Below are 23,385 nucleotides of genomic sequence, written 5' to 3'. Positions count from 1 at the left end.
CAAAGTTATTCACATGAACCTAGTAAATAGTCCTCCATTATAGTCATACTTCTCGGACTATAATTACAAAAATGTTATATTCATCGTTTAACATTAGCTACAAAGTTTTTTTATTTTAGTTAGCTACCAAGTTATACCAGCTAGCTAACGTTACTAGTAACTAACTTTCCCTGTGATCGTAAATTGACAGCAAACTACTTCACACAGTCCGCTCAATACATTAATTAAGTTAGAATGTCATCATAAACAATTTTGTCGGGATCTTTTGGCTGAACTCGCCAACCAAACTGGCTAACTCACGGTTTATAGCTCCTCTGCTAAACGCAACGATTTACGATAGAGTTGAGCAGCGACGACTACGGGCAGACTGGCGCTCCGACGTCACAACACGACCCATTCCAGCACCCAAACAGCCGCAGTTACACGGAACATTGGTGTGTAGTTGCGGGGTAGCACCCAAACAGCCCGCAGTTACACGGAACATTGGTGTGTAGTTGCGGGGTAGCACCCAAACAGCCCGCAGTTACACGGAACAGTGGTGTGTAGTTGCGGGGTATTCTTCGGCCGCTGAAATGGGTCGTTTTGATTTAAACTTCACTGTGTGTGACATTGGAACGCGAGTTCGCCCACACTGGTCAATGATTGAGTTGAGCGGCGAGTTTAATAGGCTAGGTTCATAGATAGCTAGCATAGGCAAGGCTAATAGCAAAGATCAAACGTTGGTTGTCTGGCTAGCTAGCAGTCCTGTATTGCTTATCTAATAAAATATAATCACGGCTCTAAAAAATAAAAACACAGTGAAGCTTGATTTACAAATTGAATGGCACGTGGTTTCGGCTGCTAAAAATACATTTTGAAGCCTTTTTTTTGGACCGGGCCCAGACAGAACATAGGCGTGTCTTAGTTAGCACTTTTGGCGAGCCAGCGCCTGTCAAAAAAAGGTATATCAACTAATTCAGTCTAAAACATAATACGATACTGTTGTTGCCAGAATACACATTTTTTTTTAATTCAATATATCATGGAATGCTTTATACAAACAAACAACTTACCGCGGACCCAAAACCCGTGCCCCGGCTCCCAGTTATGGCGATTCCACCAGTTTATGGCGCATGCTCAGGACAATAATCTGTCCTAATGCTTTGGGGGAAAGGGAAATGGAGTTCTTCAGTCTATACAGATGGTAGGTTTTAGATTTTCCACAAACACACACATTTTCCTCTTCAGACAAAACTATGGTACCTCTTATTCAGCCCATTTTGATGAAGGTGAATTACATTTGCTGTGTAAATGACATGACTGGGTAGAAAGGGCATGGATCAACATTACACAGGGTTTTTACATGGGGACATCCACAAGATAGCACAGTTCTATAATGGTATCCTGCACCAGTGATCAATTTAATAGACTGGCGAACATCACCTGAGACGTATGTGATAGCTTAACTTTGGAATGCTGATGTGGTTACATAAACTCTACACTATTGACACTGATTGTGGGAAACATTTTATTTATAGATCATTTCAGTAGAAACAATTACTTTGCAACGAGAGCAAAGAAAAAAAAATACAGTAAGATGCCTGACAGCTGACACTTTCTAAAAGTGCATGAGTCCTGTTGTGGTGCAGGCCCAGCCCTGGTTACATCTGCTACCAGGAGGTGCTGCAGGGCCAGCCTTGTGTCCATTTTTTGTTGTCTGCTGCTCTAGCTCCTCCTGGGGTATCTAGAAATGCCATTGTTAGGTTCCAGTCCAGTGTGGTAGAGTCCAGAGAGGGGTCAATGTTCTTGAAGGCAGCCACAGTCACCTCTGTGAATCACAAACACAATGCCCCTGATGATCCTTTCAAAACGAATCATTACTAATGCAAATGTCTGTGAACAAGGGGTATAACACGTCTTTGCCACAGGTAACAGTCAGCAATGGCAGTCTAAGTCTTTTTCTTGTAAAGGTTGTGTTTGTGTGGTAGTACAGTATGCGACTGTATTGCAATAATAGCATGGATTGGTGCTATTGTACACATACTTCTATCAAAAAGGGAGAGCGCGGAATTATGTGGACTGAGGTGTGAAACTAGGGACTGAGAACCAAAAACTATTGGTTATTACCTCTGTACGTCTTGTGGGGTGGCAGGTAGCCTAGTGGTTAGAGCGTTGGTCCAGTAACCCAAAGGTTGCTGGATTGAATCCCGAGCTGATGAGGTAAAAATCTGTCGTTCTGCCCCTGAACAAGGCAGTTAACCCACTGTTCACCGGTAGGCTGTCATTGGAAATAATAATTTCTTCTTAACTGACTTGCCTAGTTAAATAAAATATATATATTTTTAAATGTATAGTATCATTTTGGTGTTGACGAATGCCCTCTAATAATCTATAAACCCACTCCCCAGGCTTTCCCCATCTTGGCTCTCCTCATGCTGGTGTAGAAATTCTGGAAGATGGCTGCTCTCATCTCTCTGAAGATAAATACATTTAGAATAAATATTACAGAGTCAAAGAGTGTGTGAAATATGAACTGATTATTTTGAAAGCAAAAAGGTAACAGTTCACCTTCCCATCCTCAATGACCTTCTCCTTCCAAACCTCATAGATGTATCTCATATCAGCCTTCTTTAGCCTATGGTTCCTCAACTGTCCCTCATAGCACAGGTACATGGGCACATCATCAGAAGTACCCTAAGTGGACACAGGCTGAAGACATGTTGACCATGCCATTATTTTCGGAAATGTGTTGTTGATGTTCAGGTAGTTAGAAAGTTCAGCAGGGAGGGAGGTTTACCAGTCCAGTGTAAAGACTGAGATCTTCTACTAGCATTATATCCAGACGCCGCTTGCTGGATTGGTCCTTAGAGAGCTCTGACCAACACTCACTACCTCCCAGCACATCTGTAATCACACAGTTGTGTAAATGTTCTGATCTAAAACTGTTGATAGTGATTCTGTCACAAAGCAAAACTCTACAGTGGCTTGCTAAAGTATTCACCCCGCTTGGCATTTTTCTTATTTTGTTGCCTTACAACCTGGAATTAAAATAGATTTTTGGGGGGGTTGTATCATTTGAATTACACAACATGCCTACCACTTTGAAGATGCAAAATATTTTTTAATTGTGAAACAAAAAATAGATAATAGCAAAAAAATGAAAACTTGGGGGTGCATAACTATTCACCCCCTCAAAGTCAATACTTTGTATAGCCACCTTCTGCAGCAATTACAGCTGCAAGTCTCTTGGGGTATGTCTCTATAAGCTTGGCACATCCATCATTCTTCATGGCAAAACTGCTCCAGCTCCTTCAAGTTGGATGGGTTCTGCTGGTGTACAGCAATCTTTAAGTCATACCACAGAATCTCAATTGGATTGAGGTTTGGGCTTTGATTAGGCCATTCCAAGACATTTAAATGATTCCTCAGGAATTCACTTGAGTGTTGCTTTAGCAGTATGCTTAGGGTCATTGTCCTGCTGGAAGGTGAACCTGTCCCAGTCTCAATTCTCTGGAAGACTGAAGCAGGTTTTCCTCAAGAATATCCTTCAATTCTGACCAGTGTACCAGTCCCTGCTGATGAAAAACATCCCCACAGCATGATACTGCGATGGTGTTCTCAGGGTGATGAGAGGAGTTGGGTTTGTGCCAGACATAGCGTTTTCCTTGATGGCCAAAATGCTCAATTTTAGTCTCATCTGACCAGAATACCTATTCCATATGTTTTGAGAGTCTCCCACATGCTTTTTGGCAAACACTAAACGTGTTTTCTTATTTTTTCTTTAAGCAATGGCTTTTTTCTGGCCATTCCGCCATAAAGCCCAGCTCCATGGAGTGTACGGCTTAAAGTGGTCCTATGAACAGATACTCCAATCTCCACTGTGGAGCTTTGCAGCTCCTTCAGGGTTATCTTTGGTCTCTTTGTTGCCTCTCTGATTAATGCTCTTCTTGCCTGGTCCGTGTGTTTTGATGGGCGGCCTTCTCTTGGCAGGTTTGTTGTGGTGCCATATTCTTTAAATTTCTTAATAATGGATTTAATGGTGCTCTGTGGGATGTTCAAAATATCCGTTTTTTTTTTATAACCCAACCTTGACCTGTACTTCTCCACAACTTTGTCCCTGACCTGTTTGGAGAACTCCTTGGTCTTCATGCTACCGCTTGCTTGGTGGTGCCCCTTGCTTAGTGGTGTTGCAGATTCTGGGGCCTTTCAGAACAGGTCTATATATACTGAGATCATGTGACACTTAGGTGCACACAGGTGTACTTTAAATAATTATGTGTTTAAATAATTATGTGACTTCTGAAGGTAATTGGTTGCACCAGATTTTATTTAGGGGCTTCATAGCAAAGGTGGTGAATACATATGTACACACCACTTTTCTGTTTTTTATTTTTTAGAATTTGTAAAAATTTCTTAGTGATCCCTTCCCGTGCCAATCTCGTTTGATAACACCCAGTGAAATAGCAGTGCGCCAATCCCGTTTGACAACACCCAGTGAAATAGCAGCGCGCCAAATTCAAAAACAGAAATACTCATAATAATAATTCATAACTCATACAAGTGTTATACATGGGTTTAAAGATTAACTTCTTGTTAATCCAGCCACAGTGTCAGATTTCAAAAAGGCTTTACGTTGAAAGCAAACCATGTTATTATCTGAGGATGGCACCCCATCAAACATACACATGAAAATCATAATTCAGCCCGCCAGGCACAACACAAAAGTCAGAAATAACATATAATGCATGCCTTACCTTTGAAGATCTTCTTCTGTTGGCACTCCAATATGTCCATTAAACATCACAAATGGTCCTTTTGTTCGATAAATTCTGTCGTTATATATCCAAAATGTCTATTTATTTGGCGCGTATGATTCAGAAAATACATCGGTTCCAACTCCCGCAACATGACTACACATTATCTAATTAGTTACCTGTAAACTTGATCCAAACATTTCAAACAACTTTCCTAATCCAACTTTAGGTATTTTTAAACATAAATAATCAATCAAATTTAAGACGGAATAAACTGTGTTCAATACCGGAGGAAAACCAAGTGGAGCGTGCTTTCAGGTCGCGCGCCTCAACCACAACAGTACACTTCACTCGACCCTCATTCTGGACAGCCCTACTTCTTCATTTCTCAAAGGAAAAACACCAACAAATTTCTAAAGACTGTTGACATCTAGTGGAAGCGATAGGAACTGCAAGCAAATGCCTTAGAATTCTAGATTTCCATTGAAACCCCATTGAAAAGAGAGTGTCCTTGGGCTTTCGCCTGCCAAATAAGTTCTGTTATACTCACAAGACATCATTCAAACAGTTTTAGAAACGTCAGAGTGTTTTCTATCCAAATCTAATTATATGCATATCCTAGCTTCTGGGCCTGAGTAGCAGGCAGTTTACTTTGGGCACACTTTTCATCCGGATGTAAAAACAGTGCCCCCTAGCCTTAAGTTTTAAACAAGTTATTTTTTTCATTTCACTAAACCTATTTGGACTATTTTGTGTATGTCCATTACATGAAATCCAAATAAAAATAAATTTATATTACAGGTTGTAAATCACCAAAATAGGAAAAACGCCAAGGGGGATGAATACTTTTGCAAGGCACTGTAAATGCTTTCGGCATTACTACCAACAATACCATAGTACAAATGGGAAGGGGAAAAATACTGAAAACCTAAAGCAGTTTTTCCTATGTGATACCTGCTCCCATTCAGGCCTCTCTGAAGCCATTCAGTTCTCCCCGGAGGCTGTGACCTGCTTGTGCGCCTCAAGCAGTGTGTCATATTCAGTTTTTCTGCAGGGTCTCCATATGGGAAAGGTGCAAATAGAGATTCCAAACGAATTGAAGTGAATCTGCTGTGGTTGAATAAAATATTTTACTGTAATGTACTGTACCTTGAGCAAGTTCTCTTTGTGGGTATGGTCCAGCGTCTCCCAGTCACGGCGGGGCATTACATCTCCATACTCAGCATGCGATCGATTTAGCTCCACCTCGGCTTTAGTCAGGTCCTCTCGACACACCTTCAGAGCTAATTTCTCTTTAAATGGGTCCTATATTTCCACTTCTGATGGAAAGGAACGGGTGTTAAGAGTTGACATAACCCTGCAAACCTCTCTTCCATCAAGACAGTTGATGAATCATTATTTTTTCACCACCTTTCAGCTCTTCCTCTGGTTCCTCATCTGGTCCATAGCTCATGCTGCTGATGTTGGTGATGAGCAGCGTGCGAGCATCACATTCCTCTCTGTACATTAGATACTGAGCGGCGAGGTCTTCCTGCAGACAACACACCTGGGAAGAACAAGACAAAGAGCGATGAAGGAGGGTTCAGCCCATGCGTGGATGACATGAAACAGTGCTGCTCGGAGGTATTTTCAGAGCAGCAATGGTGTGATTGAGACTGACCCTAGTTGGTAAGCACTGTACCTGGTTCTACAGGGAACTTTGTTTCTCCCTCATGTTTTTAATAAACATTTGAAGCTGTTGGATCTCTTGCTTCAGGCCCCAGAGCCATATACTACGAAATCAGGTTTGAGGACTTAGCAAGGTAACTTTGGTCAACTCCGATTTCAATTAGGGATCACCGGTACCACGAAAGTGGCCCACCTTTTACCCAGGTATATTTCTATGGCAAACAAATCCTTCAGAACTAACCTGCTCCAGGCTGCTCTATTTATCCTTAATGAAGTGCCTGAGACACGAATTGAGGACCAATTAAATCAGATACCCTCCCTCTCGTAAAGATTGTGTCATCATCCCCTTCATTTGAGAAACTGATTAAATAGTTTTATTTTGTGTGTAGAAAAATTATGTTAAAATAACTATCACATTACACATTTAGTTAAAACAGTATTTGCTTTCCAAACTGTATGTTTTTTGCAACTGTCAGTTTAACTTTCGCAAATTTTAAAATTTGCGAAAGTTAAACAGTCACAACCAACCATAGACATATAAACCATATATGGCAGTTCCCATTCAAGTCAAGACTGGCATCCATTGCTAGTGTACTCATGAGTTTAACAGTCAAATTGATAGGGTTAGATGTTCCAACCCCATTCTATGGATGATATGTCTTTGGCCACAACCCAACAAGCTGTTCAGAAGGAGCAATAGGAGTGCGGAAAAAGGTGCTTGTGCATTGATAAGCACACCAAAGACGGCATTAGTTGTTGGATGGCAGGTAGCCTAGTGGTTAGAGTGTTGAGCCGGTAACCAAAAGGATGCTGGATCTAATCCCCGAGCTGACAAGGTACAAATCTGTCATTCTGCCCCTGAGCAAGGCAGTTAACCCACTATTTCCCAGGCGCCCGAAGACCTGGATGTTGATTATGGCAGCCCCCCGTACCTCTCTGATTCAGAGGGGTTGGATTAAATGCGGAAGACACATTTCAGATGAATGCATTCAGTTGTACAACTGACTAAGTTGTACTAATATCCACCCTTTCCCATTAATGAGAACTAGCCTAATAAAATAAAGACAGCACTTCTAAATGCCTATTTCACACCATAGCCTGCTGAATTTGCAAGATAACTTTTCTTTCATTTCGGCACAAATGAAAATGTGGCACTGACTCGCCCATGGACTGATGTTTCAACATAAAGGCAGCAGGCAGATGAGCAATATCCACCATCATAGTACGGATGAAGCCTGATCTGGAATGTGAAGCCAACTGAAGCTGGCTAGATTTGTAAAAGCCTGAGTAGATCTAGCGTGCTTCGCAGTATACCACTCAGATCTCTGCCCTCTCCTCCTCTCGCAGGCCCAGGATCCAAGATCAAGAAGGCCAAGAAAATCATCAAGGACCTCAGCCACTCGAGCCACGGCCTGATAACCCTGCTACCATCCAGAAGGCAGACAGACACAGTACAGGTGCAAGAGAGAGACTCAGGCCATCAGACTGTTAGTCACCACTAGCCGGCCTCTGCCCAGTACCCTCTCCTGAACTTCAGTCAATGTTACTAGCCGGCTACCACCCGATACTCAACCCTGCACCTTAGAGACTGCTGCCCTATGCACATAGTCATTAAACACTGGTCACTTTAATAATGTCATTGTCATACTGTTTTACCCACTTCATACACAACATGATCAAAAGTAAGTGGACATCGTCGAACATCTCATTCCAAAATCATGGGCATTAATATGGAGTTGGTCCCCCTTTTGCTGCTATAACAGGCTCCACTCTTCTGGGAAGGCTTCCCACTAGATGTTGGAATATTGCTGCGGGGACTTTCTTCCATTCAGCGACAAGAGCATTAGTGAGATCGGGCACTGATGTTGGGCGATTAGGCCTGGCTCGCAGTCTCGTACCAATTCATCCCAAAAGTGTTAAATGGGGTTAAGGTCAGGGCTTTGTGCAGGCCAGTCAAGTTCTTCCACACGATCTCAACAAACAATTTCTGTATGGATCTCGCTTGTGCACAGGGGCATTGTCATGCTGAAACAGGAAAGGTCCTTCCCCAAACTGTTGCCACAAAGTTGGAAGCACAGAATCGCCTAGTGTCGTTGTATGATGTAGCGTTAATATTTTCCTTCACTGGAACTAAGGGGCCAAGCCCGAACCATGAACAGCCCCAGACCATTATTCCTCCTCCACCAAACTTTACAGTTGTCACTATGCATTGGGGCAGGGACCATTCTCCTGGCATCCGCCAAACCCAGATTTGTCCGTCAGACTGCGATGGTGAAGCGTGATCACTCTTAATCACTCCAGAGAACGTGTTTCCACTGCTCCAGACTCCAATGATGGTGAGCTTTACACCACTCCAGCCAACGCTTCACATTATGCATGGTGATCTTAGGTTTCTGTGCGGCTGCTCATCCATGGAAACCCATTTCATGAAGCTCCAGACAAACAGTTATTGTGCTGACGTTGATTCCAGGGCCAGTTTGGAACTCGGTAGTGAGTGTTGCAACCAAGGACAGATGATTTTTACGCGCTTCAGCACTCAGCGGTCCCGTTCTGTGAGCCTGTGTGGCCTACCACTTCCCGGCTGAGCCGTTGTTGCTCCTAGAAGGTTCCACTTCATAATAAAAGCTTTTACAGTTGACCGGGGCAGCTCTAGCAGGGCAGACATTTGACAAAACAACTTGTTGGAAAAGTGGCACCCTATGACGCTACCACGTTGAAAGTCAGTGAGCTCTTCAGTAAGGCCATTCTACTCCCAATGATTGCATGGCTGGATGCTCGATTTTATACACCTGTCAGCAACATTTGTGACTGAAATAGCCAAATGCACTAATTGTCCACATACTTTTGTATATATAATGCATTCAGTTAAGTATTCAGACTCCTTGACTTTTTCTACATTGTGTTACGTTACAGCCTTATTCTTGAATTGATTAAATTGTTTTTTCCCCTTCATCAATCTACACACAATACCCCATAATGACAAAGCAAAAACAGATTTTTAGAAATGTTTGCAAATGGATGTTCGATCGAGTTCAAGTCCGGGCTCTTTCTGGGCCACTCAAGGACATTCAGAGACTTGTCCCAAAGCCACTCCTGCATTGTCTTGGCTGTGTGCTTCAGGTCGTTGTCCTGTTGGAAGGTGAACATTCACCCCAGTCTTAGGTTCTGAGCGGTCTGGAGCAGGTTTTCATCAAGGGCTTCTCTGTACATCTTTCCATCGACCCCAACTAGTCTCCAAGTTCCTGCCGCGGAAAAACATCCCCTCAGCATGATGATGCCACCACCATGCTTCACCGTAGGGATGGTGCCAGGTTTCCTCCAGATGTAACGCTTGGCATTCAGGCCAAAGAATTCAATCTTGGTTTCATCAGACCAGAGAATCTTGTTCTCATGGTCTGAGAGTCCTTTCGGTGCCTTTTGGCTATCTCCAAGCGGGCTGACATATGCCTTTTACTGAGGAGTGGCTTCTGTCTGGCCACTCTACCATAAAGGCCTGATTGGTGGAATGCTGCAGAGATGGTTGTCCTTCTGGAAGGTTTTCCCATCTCCACAGAGGAACTCTGGAGCTCTGTCAGGGTGACCATCGGGTTCTTGGTCACGCTCCCTGACCAAGGCCCTTCTCCTCCGATTGCTCCGTTTGGCCGGGCCGCCAGCTCTAGGAAGTCTTGGTGGTTCCAAACTTCTTCCATTCAAGAATGATGGGGGCCACTGTGTTCTTGGGAAACTTCAATGCTGCTGACATTTTTGGTACCCTTCCCTCGATTTGTGCCCCGACACAATCCTCTCTCGGAGGTCTACTGACAATTCCTTCAACCTAATGGCTTGGTTTTAGCTCTGACATGCACTGTCAACTGAGGAACCCTTATATAGATAGGTGTGTGCCTTTCCAAATCATGTTGAATCAATTGAATTTACCAAAAGTGGACTCTAATCAAATTGTAGAAACATCTCAAGGATAATCAATGGAAACAGGATGCACCTGAGCTCAATTTCGAGTCTCATAGCAAAGGGTCTGAATACTTATGTAAATAAGGTTCTGTTTTTTATTTTATCAAAAAATCTGTTTTTGCTTTGTCATTATAGGGTATTGTGTGTAGATTGATGAGGAAACAAATGTATTTAATCAATTTTAGAATAAGGCTGTAACATAACAAAATGTGGGAAAATTGAGGGGGTTTGAATAATTTCCGAATGCACTCTATATACTGTGTTCTATTCAAAGCTCATCCTATATAACTACTGCTGTACACACCTTTTCTATTCATGTACTGTCCATAATGTCTATACACACCATCATATATACATATATAATTATATTCTGGACTCCTGACATATTCCTGACATTGCTCGTTGTAATATTTAAAATGTTCCCTTTTTATTTTTTGGATTTGTGTGTATTGTTTTGCATTGTTAGGTATTACTGCACTGTTGGAGCTAAGAACATAAGCATTTTGCTACACCCATGATAACATCAAAAAAATGTGTACGCAACCAATAAAATGTGATTTGGTCCCCTTCTCACATTGCTGAGACCAGAACCAGATGAGCACGGAGGGGCACTAGCTCACGGATCTAGTCCCATAGGTATGCTGCAGAAATAGACATTGCAGTCAGATCAAATCCAACATCCTATAAGCATGAAATATGTAAGCCCCTCTCATACTTCCACTCATCCTTGTTGTGCTGTCCAGGCTCACATTCACCATAACACTATAGGCCTATATGCCACAATCACAAACATTCCATGCTGCAATGCTACACACCAAATGTGATTTCATTAAAAAAAGTATGTAAGACTGTAGCGGCTTGTACAGTATATATGACAGAGGGCAGATTTTGTGACTTGACAACCAAGTTATAGGCTGTATTCCTTATTGTAGTTAGGTAAATACCATGTAAATACCATGTACCAAACCCATGAAAATGTATGGATAACATGTATAAATTAAAAGGCAGATGGATGGGACGTGAAGTTTGACTTTTGGCAGAAGTGGGTCAAGAGCCTGCAGCTCCCTCTACAAGCTGCTCCAGAATCGTCACTTCCCCACATCTGTAGCACATGATTGGTATCAGTCAATTCTTCCACAACTTTTAACTCTTTCATATGATACAGTCTTTCATATGATACTCCACCTGAAGTACTGTCTCCTCCCCTGCTGAACAACTTGAGTGGAGACATGGACAGGCCAGGTTGAGTAAACCTTACAAAACAATTAGCAAGCGAGGGGAAAGAATAGTTTAGTATGTGTCCATATCGCTATATCCAAAATATTAGAATCACGTTAGCTAACTGCTAACATTATATATCTTACTCTGTTTGATGCTAGACTCTACTGATGAGCCAGGACCTCCACTTGCCGCCCATTTCTTTTTTCGGCGTCATGTTGTTGATTGTCTGAGAAGTGATATGGAAACTACTACAATTAGATAGTTAGCTAGAAACATGTATTATTATGATTAGCTAGCATCATAGATAGTTTAGCGATGTATCTATCTGAGTGAGCTAGCAAGCTAAATTAGAGGCCACTTTCCGTTCAAACGACGACAAATGAAGCAAACAGGGGCGCTAGTTAGCGAATACATTACTGTAATAACACGTCGTCCCTCTTCCATTCGGCTAGCTATTAGCTTCAGGGACCCGGATGCATTGTTACGTTAACAACAATGTTACCATGGAAATTAAGGACCCAGGAAGGACCCCAAATAGTAGCCCATTCCGCTCCAGATACTTTTGTATCACAGGAGAACATTGCCAAAGAGAATGTGTAAAACAATATTTGGCTCAGGATTTAGTAATGTAGTGCATCGTCAATGTCTTGAACGGGAACAGTTTAGAATTTTTTTTTTTCTGCTCCCTTGATGAGTTTTCAAACACTAATCTTGCTCAAATACATCTATCAAGCATACCAATTTCAGAATCAGCCTAGGGAAAAGCAATGCTCTCGAGTTGAAATGGATGCAGCTGGCAGTTTGTCTGGCTCAATTAGGAATTGGAATACTAGTTGTAGTGGTCCGTTAGTTTCTTATTCAAACGACAGAGCAGCGGAATAATTCAGTTTGAGTCGTTAGACAAACTGGCTGTGACTGGCACACATAATCCACTAACATTGCATTTAAAAAATCTGGATTAGTTTGAGAAACATTTGAGACACAAAATCTTAATGAATGCATGCCAGAATGTAAATAATATGAGGAATTGCATTTCACAAATATCTTCTATAATAAGACTTGCGAGTTCAATATGTCCTGGGGTGTTATCATTAGTCCAAACAATTGCAACAGGGTTCCTATTGGACACATTCAGGTAGGTCCCTCCCCGTTCCCTTTGCTTCCGTTTAAGAAACGCTTTGCAACATAATCGGCGTAATAAATACGCCCCTGGTCCCGACCGTCAACAAAATACGACCGCATACAACCACTCGAAAACTACATTTCCTAGCTTCCTTTTCACGGACTCAAACTGAAAAAATGACCAAAGAGGGGTTCGGAGCGGGTCTTCTGTAGTCGATTCTGAAAATCTTTCGAGCGAATAGCCCTGTATTCAACTACAGTACCCACACGTCACTGTCAGTCCTACTCGAGAGCGTTGGTTAGTCAGGGATATCACACCACTGTCTATCTCACTCTCCCCCTGTATCAACGCATTGACATAGCTAGTAGAAGACAATAAAAAATAAAACATTTCAAGCCGAAGATGGCAGAGCTTGGAGCGGGGAGCCTGCTGTTGGGGGATCCTGCTTTTAATTACCAAGAAGCCGAGCTAAATGAACGATTGAAGCGGCTCTACCCGGCCGTAAATGAGGATGAGACCCCCTTACCCCGATCATGGAGCCCCAAGGATAAATACAGCTACATCGGGCTCTCACAGAACAATCTGCGGGTGCATTACAAAGGTAAAGTTATACAGAAGTGACAACTGGTATAACATTTAGTACCTAGATGTCTCGAATATGTTATTTACGATAGACTCTCCGGAGGTTCAGCGTCGTGTCTCTATGCTATTATGTGTATACAATCTCCCTGATCTAGTTTGAGCTGCCTCTCGGTCCCTCTTTGCTTTGTTTCACAATAGCAGAGCGGAATGCCCATTGCCCAAATGGTTGACAGTGAACTCACTAACCATGACAAGCATATCCGTTTCTTTGACTTACGTTTAACTCAAACGGTCTCTTTGTTTACAGTTAATTGTGTCTTTACAAGTTGGCTAGCTACCGCTTACATTTGATCATAATCGAAATATTAACCTAACTATAAATTGTGACAGCTAACTACTATGCCACAATTTGTAGCTAGGTACCTAGCAATAACAAGCGACGCACAGCTAGTTCGCTAGCAACGTTATCCAAGCCAATGCTAATTGCACGCCATCGCTGTTAGCCAATGCAGTAACTAGCTAAATAATAGCACGCAAACATTAGCTAACTAGTACTATCGAAATGCACCATTGTTTTATTTGTATATATGAGTAACTAACAATATAAAATGTAGCTACTAACGTTAATGTTAGCTAGCTAAAACTGAACTCTGACGTTAGCTTACTTAGCTATGTAGCTGCTATCGTCTCTTCCTCTGGTTCTAGCTGGCTAAAAGCAAGTCTTCATACAGTTGACATGACTATACGTTAGAATGTGTTTGTATTTTGTGATAAAATAAGCACCAATTTAGAACAGGGAAACATTGTGCTCTGTTGGCTTGCCAGTTCATGAAGTCGTTCTGTGGCTGGACTATTATTCTAAATCATTATACATTCTGTATCCAACTACTGAGCACAGCTAAGGATTCCATAGAGATCTTCATGTACTGAAAATAACAAAATCCTCTACCATTTCAACCCAGCCAGCAGCTACACTTCCAGTTGCGACATGGGAGGAGACCTCATCGCATTTGTTGTGTATAAAGACCTGCACAGAGATTTATGCAGGTAGTTTAGCGATATATATTTTTTTATTACCACAAACAACTTGTTGGTGTGCAGACAGTAGCCCGGGTGTATAAATACAATTGGTTCAGATAGTTATTTAAGTGTTCTGCAGAAAATCAAAAGTAGGAATTGACAGCTATCCATCTAGAAATCATCATGCTATAATGTGTGTTGTGTAATCATAGAAAGAGAAACATGCTACATGTTTAGTCAACTGTCAAGTCTAATCGCACAACAGTGCTATGATTGAGTCATTATAGGACCATAGTCTGTGCTTAACACAAGATCAGGAAAACAAAAATCACACCTCATTAATAGACAGACCAAGGCCCTGGTCAGTGTAAGCATACACTTGAATCTACAGAAATAATAGGCTAGCTATACAATTCTCTTAACATTAGGTGGCTGCGGTGGTAGTGCTGGATTCAGGCCTAAGTACACTGCTTTGGTCAATTGTTGTCTGGAGTTGAAGGTTGACAAGGATTTCATGATAATTTGTGACTGATAATTGCATAATCCCATTAGTTGATGGTGGCTCAAAAGCTGCGTGTTTGTTATTTAGGCTGTGTTACATGGTTGGTCGATTGAGGGACTTACAGTGCAGTCGGATGGGGGACATTTTGAGGATGTCTTTTTTTGTGATCATATTTTTTACATTTAGTAATCATAATTGTCAGCAAGCATGAATACAGCATTAGGTCTAGTCTGTCATTTAAAGTTATAGGCTTGTTACTCCCTCTAAAATCACAGAAGCCACTGTGTTGTCAGTTCCTGTTTCTTTTTTATGCTATTTTGACCAGTGTGCCAGTTTCCCTTTTGGCCTTGGTACTGTTGATTATACATGGTGGAGCTGGAGGTGTGAGATATCTCAGGATTGCCTATATCTCAAGCCTAGAGATATTAAAGAGTTGCATGTCTGCAAGGCCTGCACAGTATAAGTTCCACTGATTCATGTAAGGCCCTGAGCTATACTGAGGAGACCTTGTCTTATGTCAGGTGGTGTCGCTCCTACGTGACCCTTGTCCATCAACCTCAGTACAGGCATAATTTGACATAAGACAATGCTGTGGAGACTGTTAAGGCTTGTATAGTCCTGTTAGGCTACGTTTAGACAGGCAGCCCAATTCTGATCTTTGTTCCACTAATTGGTATTTTGACCAATCACATCAGATCTTTTCACGTCAGAGCTTTTTCAGAGCTGATCTGATTTGTCAAAAGACAAATTAGCGGAAAAATGATCCAAATTGGGCTGCCTGGCTAAATGCAAACATTTGCCATCTGGCCCATAAGGCCCTATGATTAGGCCTGAGTAATAATAATGTCTATCTTCAGCCTAGACTATTGACATTTAAAATTCTTGTTTTTCAAACTGGCATGTATTTTTAAGGCCTTGTTCCTCTCTGACATTTTAGTTGTGTAGGCCCTCTATCCCTGACCTTAATTGTTAATGAAAGGAGGGCCATCTTTAGCTACAACGTTGTTTCCTAATTTCTATTGATGATGATCTTACGTCCTGTGCTCATCATTGTTTTTTTTGTTTTTTTTAGAAAAGGGCATCAGCTTACCTGTTGAACATAGCCTAAGCTACAGTATTGTCTGATTCATCAGTGTGTTTTATGAAGTGGTGGTATAGGATTTGGATTTGTGTACCATAGTCACCCATTGTAAATTATTGGTCTTTGTACTTGCTTTTTTTTGTGTGATTTAGCCTGTATAGATTTCTGCAAGTTTTCTATTTTATGCCTAAAGGTTGTATAGTGTTATTGTGTAATTATATAGCCTGTAGGACATATGGCTGACTTTAAGCATGCCCTGCGATTCCTTTAAGCTGATTTGTAATGTTTGCCCATAGAGAGGGTTTTCTGTCGTCTGAAGAAGAGGGCTGAAATCATGCATGTTCAGTCAGAGGTGACATCACCAGATTGTGTGTTGGTTTCCCCCAGTCTCTGTGTGAAGCTGTGATGCAGCGTTTGCTAATGTTTCTCCCTCATGCTTTTCCTCTCATTTTCTTTAGTTTTTTTTCTGTTTCCTTCTTGTCTATTTATTGTCTTCTGTCGTGGGTAGTACTGCACTACATTCTTGTTTTGACCACTGACTTGACCATGAGGGAGATCCTTTGACTCTGGACTGGGGACTTAGAGAGAATCCATGAGCAGTTTAAAAAAAAAAAATCTAACTAGTAAAAACACAGTGGAGTAAGAACGCCCCACAATATGGTCAACAATTTGCTCTATAACCAGACATGTTGTTTACACAGCATAAAATGGTGCACGTTAATAGCAACATTTGAGTATGCCTACATTATGCTCTAATAACACATTGTTAATCAACTACTTAGGCTTATGTGGATGTTAAACAACATTTGGCCTCTAAATAATTGTGTGTGTGTGATTGACAGAGACAGCGAGAGAGTCTCACTCCCAGGACTATGTAGCTCTGAGTGCTGTATGTTGAGGTGGTGGTGTTAGCTGGAGGTATTTATAGGCACAAGTGTGTTCATGTGTTGTATTTATTATGGCTGTTTGTACGGTCATAGAGGGGCCTGCTGGGCTTTGGTTACAGAAAGGAGAGGGCTGAAAATAGAAGTGATTAATGTTGCTGATGAAATCAAAGGTGATAATAAGTACACTGCTTCTTTATTAGTCATAATGACTGTGGCAAAGCATGACTGGTTGATTAGTGGATTTGTACAATATGATCATGAACATGGCTGTGCTTTACTGACAGGGACACAGTACAGAGGAGAGGTACAGTACCACTTACATACAGTGTATACATACCCCTTCCCTTTTCCTACATTTTGTTACGTTAGAGCCTTATTCAAAAATTTATTAAATATCAATTTTTACTAATCAATCTACACAAAATACCCCATAATGACAAAGCAAAAACATGTTTATAGAAATGTTTGCAAAAAAATAACTGAAATATTGCTATTACAGAAGTAATTCAGACCGTTTACTCAGTACTTTGTTGAAGCACCTTTCGCAGTGATTACAGCCTCGAGTCTACTTGGGCACACCTGTATTTTGGGAATATCTCACATCCTCTCAATCTCTGTCAAGATGGAACGGGAGCATCGCTGCACAGCTATTTTCAGGTCTCTCCAGAGATGTTCGATCGGGTTCATGTCCGGGCTCTGGCTGGGCCATTCAATGACATTGAGACTTGTCCCGAAGCCACTCCTGCATTGTCTTGGCTGTGTGCTTATGGTCGTTTTCCTGTTGGAAGGTAAACCTTCACCCCAGTCTGAGGTCTTGAGGGCTCTGGAGCAGGTTTTCATCAAGGATCTCTCTATACTTTTCTCTGTTCATCTTTCCCTCGATCCTGACTGTCCCTGCCGCTGAAAAATATCCCCACAGCATGATGCTGCCTCCACCATGCTTCACCATAGGGATGGTGCCAGGTTTGATCCAGACGTGATGCTTGGAATGCTGGCCAAAGAGTTCAATCTTGGTTACATCAGACCATAGAATCTTGTTTCTTATGGTCTAAGAGTCTTCAGGTGCCTTTTGGCAAACTCCAAGCGGGCTGTCATATGCTTTTTACTGAGGAATGGTTTCTGTCTGGCCACTCTACCATAAAAGCCTGATTGGTGGAGTGCTACAGAGATGGTTGTCCTTCTGGAAGGTTTTCCCATCTCCACAGAGGAACTCTGGAGCTCTGTCAGGGTGACCATTGGGTTCTTGGTCACCTCCCTGACCAAGGCTCTTCTCCCCCGGGTAGCCAGCTTTAGCAAGACTCTTGGTGGTTCCAATCTTCTTCCATTTAAAAATGATGGCCACTGTGTTCTTCGGGATCTTCAATGTTTCTCGTTGAGAATGTCTGATGCTTGATGCTTATGGTTTCATGAAATAAGACAAATGCCTCGAGGGCACCTGAGATCTAGATAACCATAAGAAAAAACACAAACCTGGCCCAACCCTTTTCCTGCTCCTGCTGGCTTTCGCAGATTCTGCCATTACTCTCATGAAGTTGCAGTAATAGGCTACACGAGGAGTCTGCAACATTTCTCATGTGAAATGCATATTTATCTTAACATTTATTTGCTATATTTGTGGGGTATTCTTTACCACCTTTTTCTCCCCAATTTTGTGATATCCAAGTGGTAGGTGGTCTTGTCCCATCGCTGCAACTCCCGTACAGACTCAGGAGAGGCGAAGGTTGAGAGCAATGCGTCCCCCGAAACACGCCCCCGCCAAGCTGCACTGCTTCTTGACACATTGCTCGCTTAACCCGGAAGCCAGCCGCACCAATGTGTTGGAGGAAACACTGTACAGCTGGCGACCGAAGTCAGCGTGCATACGCCCGGCGCCACAAGGAGTCACTAGAGCATGATGGGACAAGGACATTCCAGTCGGCCAAACCCTCGCCTGACCCAGACAACGCTGGGCCAATTGTGCGCCGTCTCCATGCGACACAGCCCGTGATCGAACCTGGATCTGTAGCGACGCCTCTATCACTCAAATGATGTGCTTTAGGGCCTCCCAATTGGCGCAGCGGTCTATCTTACCATTTCTACCAATCTTCGTGCCAGTTGTGGTTTTCATATTTTCACATTTCCGTGAAACAGTTTCATTTAATTTAAAATAACGTCTTCATATCTCAATCATTGTCATGTGGGTAATCAAAATTCTATCTAAATTAAAATGATACAATCCTAAAGTAACTTTTTGCCATTGCCAACTATGTAAAAAAAAAATAGGTTACATAAAGCCAACAAATAAAAACTTTGCAGCCTGCAAAGAAAATATCCGGATAAAATTAAGTATTGTATAAATCACATTGGCTACACATGGCCTGTCTATAACAAACAGGAAACGTATCAACTGTGACTGACCGCCTTGATTCAGTCTTATGTAGCAACATTTGAAATTGTGTTTTTTACATTGGATGAAAGCAGAGACGCAGAGCTACAAAATGGTACGTGATACACTGCATGTGAGGAGCAATGGGAAAGTAATTCTGCTTTGAAAGTTGATAAACTTGTATCCCCACTTTTGAGAAAATAGCCCCCGAATGTTTTGGTACACCTACTGGAGAGCTCTAATTTGTCTACACCCATTCAGCGTTGTTCACACCCTCTTACGCCAGCCCCACCTATCTCTTTAAGAATTCACACGTGAAGTCATGTGTTAAACAGGGAGTGGTGTAGTAAAGATTAAGACTAATTGGTAAAAGTAGTAGCCTACAAGAAGGAAACATTCCAGGTAAACAAAGTGTCCAGATAAAAATATTTGATGACACTCTTGTCTAATTTGGTACTGCAAAATGGTTACGGGCATAGTAGAAATATCAAAAATAGATGGTATCAATATAATGGGAAAAAAATAGGTGTCAATGCCAGTAGCGAAAGAACCAAATAATATACAGAATGTACAAAAACAATATCAATGATACCTGTGATAGATGAGGTAGTTACAGTTGAAGTCGGAAGTTTTCATACACCTTAGCCATATACATTTGAACTCAGTTTTTCACAATTCCTGACATTTAATCAGAGTAAAAATTCCCTGTCTTAGGTCATTTAGGATCACCACTTTATTGTAAGAATGTGAAATGTCAGAATAATAGAGTGATTGATTTCAGCTTTTATTTATTTCACCACATTCCCAGTGGGTCAGAAATGTACATACTAATTGAGTGTATTTGGTAGCATTGCCTTTAAAATTGTTTAACTTGGGTCAAACGTTTTGGGTACCCTTCCACAAGCTTCCCACAATAAGTTGGGTGAATTTTGGCCCATTCCTCCTGACAGAGCTGGTGTAACTGAGTCAGGTTTGTAAGGCCTCCTTGCTCACACACACTTTTTCAGTTCTGTCCACAAATTTTCTATAGGATTGAGGTCAGGGCTTTGTGATGGCCACTCCAATACCTTGTCTTTGTTGTCCTTCAGAGATTTTGCCACAACTTCGGAAGTATGCTTGGAATCATTGTCCATTTGGAAGACCCATTTGCTACCAAGCTTTAACTTCCTGACTAATGTCTTGAGATGTTGCTTCAATATATCCACATAATTTTCTTTCCTCATGGTGCCATCTATTTTGTGAAGTGCAACAGTGCCTCCTGCAGCAAAGTACCCCCAGAACATGATGCTGCCACCACCGTGCTTCATGGTTGGGATGGTGTTCTTCGGCTTGCAAGCCTCCAGCTTTTTCCTCCAAACATAACGATGGTCATTATGGCCAAACAGTTCTATTTTTCATCAGTTTCATCAGACCAGAGGACATTTTCCAAAAAGTACGATATTTGTCCCCATGTGTAGTTGCAAACCATAGTCTGGCTTTTTTATGGCGGTTTTGGAGCAGTGGCTTCCTCCTTGCTGAGCGGCCTTTCAGGTTATGTCGATATAGGACTTGTTTTACTGTGGATACAGATACTTTTGTACCTGATTCCTCCAGCATCTTCACAAGGTCCTTTGCTGCTGTTCTCGGATTGATTTTCACTTTTCGCACCACAGTACGTTCATCTCTAGGAGACCGATTGCGTCTCCTTTCTGAGCGATATGAGGGCTGCGTTGTCCCATGGTGCTGAAACTTGCGTACTATTGTTTGTACAGATAACTTGGTACCTTCAGGCATTTGGAAGTTGTTCCCAAGGATGAACCAGACTTGTGGAGGTCTACAATTGTTTTCTGAGGTTCTGGCTGATTTCTTTTGATTTTCCCTTGATGTCAAGCAAAGAGGCACTGAGTTTGAAGGCAGGCCTTGAAATACATCCACAGGTACACCTCCAATTGACTCAAATCATGTAATTTGAGTCAATCAGAAGCTTCTAAAGCCATGACATAATTTTCTGGAATTTTCCAAGCTGTTTAAAGGCACAGTCAACTTAGTGTATATAAACTTCTGACCAACTGGAATTGTGATACAGTGAAATAATCTGTCTGTGAACAATTGTTGGAAAAATTACTTATCTTAAAGTGGTTAAAAAATGAGTTTTTAATGACCCCAACATAAGTGTATTTTTAACTTCCAACTTCAACTGTATATGCATACAATCAGTGGTAAAGTTGCTGAACAGCGGGATAAATAAATAGTAGCAGCAATATTTGTTGTGTTAAGAGAGAGGCATGTGAATAGAGGCACTGCAGATAGTGCTGATGACTGGTCCGTCCGAACCACGCATGGGAATATTTATTCGGAGAGCCTGTTTCTGTCCTGCCCTTGACTTTGTTGTAGGGCATTTGATGTCTATAGCCTCTTCCTTGCAAAATTCCCTGATCTTGTCAAAAATATAGTTTGTCTAGCTGTGTCCAGTCCAGGTGGTGCTTGTTCAGGCAGACCATCTATGGGAGGAAGGATGTCAGCGTTGCGCAGCAGCTGAAACGTGGTCCCGACTTAGTCTGTACGCTCCTTGGCGACAACAACACCAGGCTACAGAGCATCAAATCTGTAAAACAGGAAATAACTAAAAAGATTGACACTACAACCGTGCATAACATCAATTCTCCTCCCTATTTTAGATAAGAAGAATAACCTCATACCATGCAATGAAACTGATATTCACATGAAGTGCTGGTACTGCTTGATCTGTGACTGTGGCCTTGGAGTACAGGTGTTGTTACCAGCCATAGCTTTCCACCAGCACCTTACCATACCAGATGTTAACCCCGTCACAGTGCTGTCCTTCACAACACCAGCAGTGTTCACTCTGGTCTTTCTGAAGCACTGCTTGATGAGGCCGACGCACCAGTTGGAGGTTAACTTGGTGTGGCCTGTGATCAGGAAGTGAAAGTCCAGACTGTGGCGGAGCTTGTGCCTGGTCCGCCAGGCACAATACCAGCGCACTAAATTGTTCTTGTTTTGGCCACTGCAGTTATCACAATTCAGGTCCACACGTGTTTCCTCAACTTTCCCCAATGACTGTGCTGCTGTCTTTGCTGGATGACATGCCTTCATCAATCAAGTAGTTGACTTGTGTTCCTTCATAGCAGACACCAAACAAGCCACACTTGCGAGGCGTTTAAAAGTAGATGGGACCTGGCTGCATAGGGTCGGAAGGATAGTGCACCTGCAAACAACAAAATAACATTCATATAAATTAAAATTAATTGTCTCACCCCTGTCAGTCTGTCTTTACACAGCTCAGTCATAGGCATTTGCCTGCTTCATGTGTGTATCTATCCATCTATGTCCTTAATCAGTATAAAGGAGGACATATTGCTTACCTGTTGAGCAAAATCAAAGCTGTAATGCATCCTGATGTCTTTGCTTTCTGGTTCAGTAGGGGCCCCCAGAGACAACTGCAGGTTCTTGACAGGTGGTCTTGCAGTCAGCAACCATCCTCTGGTGGACCGACCGCTCACTCTGAACAAGTGCTTGCTTGGGCCAACTCTATTTTTGATGGGAGACATTTGACAATTCTCCTTGTATGACTGGTGGAGGAGAGTCCGGTGTGTTCTACTGATGCTGAAAGACAAATTCCAGATACAAATATTTTAGCATTATTATACAATAGATAGTCGTAATCCCCATCAGACACACTTGGTTAATGTGATGGGTCATGTAATCATCTGGCAAAGTGCAACAAGTGTCTTGTGGTCAAGCAACAACAAATGCGCTCCTTGACTGACAGGAGGTGGGGCGAGGTCTGTGTGGAAAGCAGCATGGAGAGGGAGATGACTCTGTCAGTCAAGGAGCGCATTTGTTGTTGCTTGACCAAAAGACACTTGTTGCATGTGCTGCATTGACAATGCAGATGAAACACAATGCAGCACATGCAACAATGTTGATGTCAACAATGCTGTTTTCACTTTCCTACTTAATATAAATCCACTAGCGTTCTAGAATTACACTATTAGGTTGTTTCTTACATCTGCAAACAGCTGATTTGTCTTTAGCAAGTTGGCCTAAATCTTGTTAGCCGCTGATGCTAATCGCTAGCTAGCTAATTAATGTACTGAGTCAGAGAATTTATTTTGCTATACAGCCTGATAATTCCAGTGATTGTGTAGAACTAAATCAACATGTTGTTTGTGCAACAGTATCTTCTAAATCAAAGAGGAATAGGCGAAGCATGAATAATGTTAGCTACATGAAGTAGCTAAAATAAATCATTAAA

At 42.0% G+C, this 23,385-nt stretch overlaps 2 protein-coding genes across 5 annotated transcripts in view; one reads left to right on the top strand and one right to left on the bottom strand.

Annotated features, from left to right (window-relative positions):
- The window catches only part of LOC110495070 (nuclear transport factor 2), a 28,216-nt gene extending 16,452 nt beyond the window's left edge, over window positions 1–11,764 (bottom strand). Inside the window, exons 1-5 of one of the 3 annotated variants that reach the window (XM_090206408.1) lie at window positions 11,714–11,764; window positions 11,535–11,602; window positions 6,144–6,279; window positions 5,883–6,052; window positions 1,053–1,807 (exon numbers count right to left, since the gene is read on the bottom strand). The gene's annotated coding sequence lies outside the window, so the exon portion shown is untranslated. Of the gene's footprint in view, window positions 1–300; window positions 638–1,052; window positions 1,808–5,882; window positions 6,053–6,143; window positions 6,280–11,534; window positions 11,603–11,713 lie in introns of those variants that run through there. The other 2 variants (XM_021570419.3, XM_021570427.3) reach the window with 2 other exon arrangements.
- A 441-nt stretch (window positions 11,765–12,205) lies between these two features.
- The window catches only part of LOC110495034 (ran-binding protein 10), a 31,544-nt gene continuing 20,364 nt past the window's right edge, over window positions 12,206–23,385 (top strand). For both annotated transcript variants that reach the window (XM_021570394.3, XM_021570386.3), the window contains exon 1: window positions 12,206–13,294. In XM_021570394.3, the coding sequence (XP_021426069.2) occupies window positions 13,096–13,294 (199 nt within the window). In that variant the 5' untranslated portion in view covers window positions 12,206–13,095. The remainder of the gene's footprint in view (window positions 13,295–23,385) is intronic.

This window comes from Oncorhynchus mykiss, chromosome 2, assembly GCF_057628025.1.
Source record: "Oncorhynchus mykiss isolate SJ-2025 chromosome 2, ASM5762802v1, whole genome shotgun sequence".
Lineage (NCBI taxonomy): Eukaryota > Metazoa > Chordata > Actinopteri > Salmoniformes > Salmonidae > Oncorhynchus > Oncorhynchus mykiss.
This window is presented reverse-complemented; position numbering and strand designations above follow the sequence as displayed.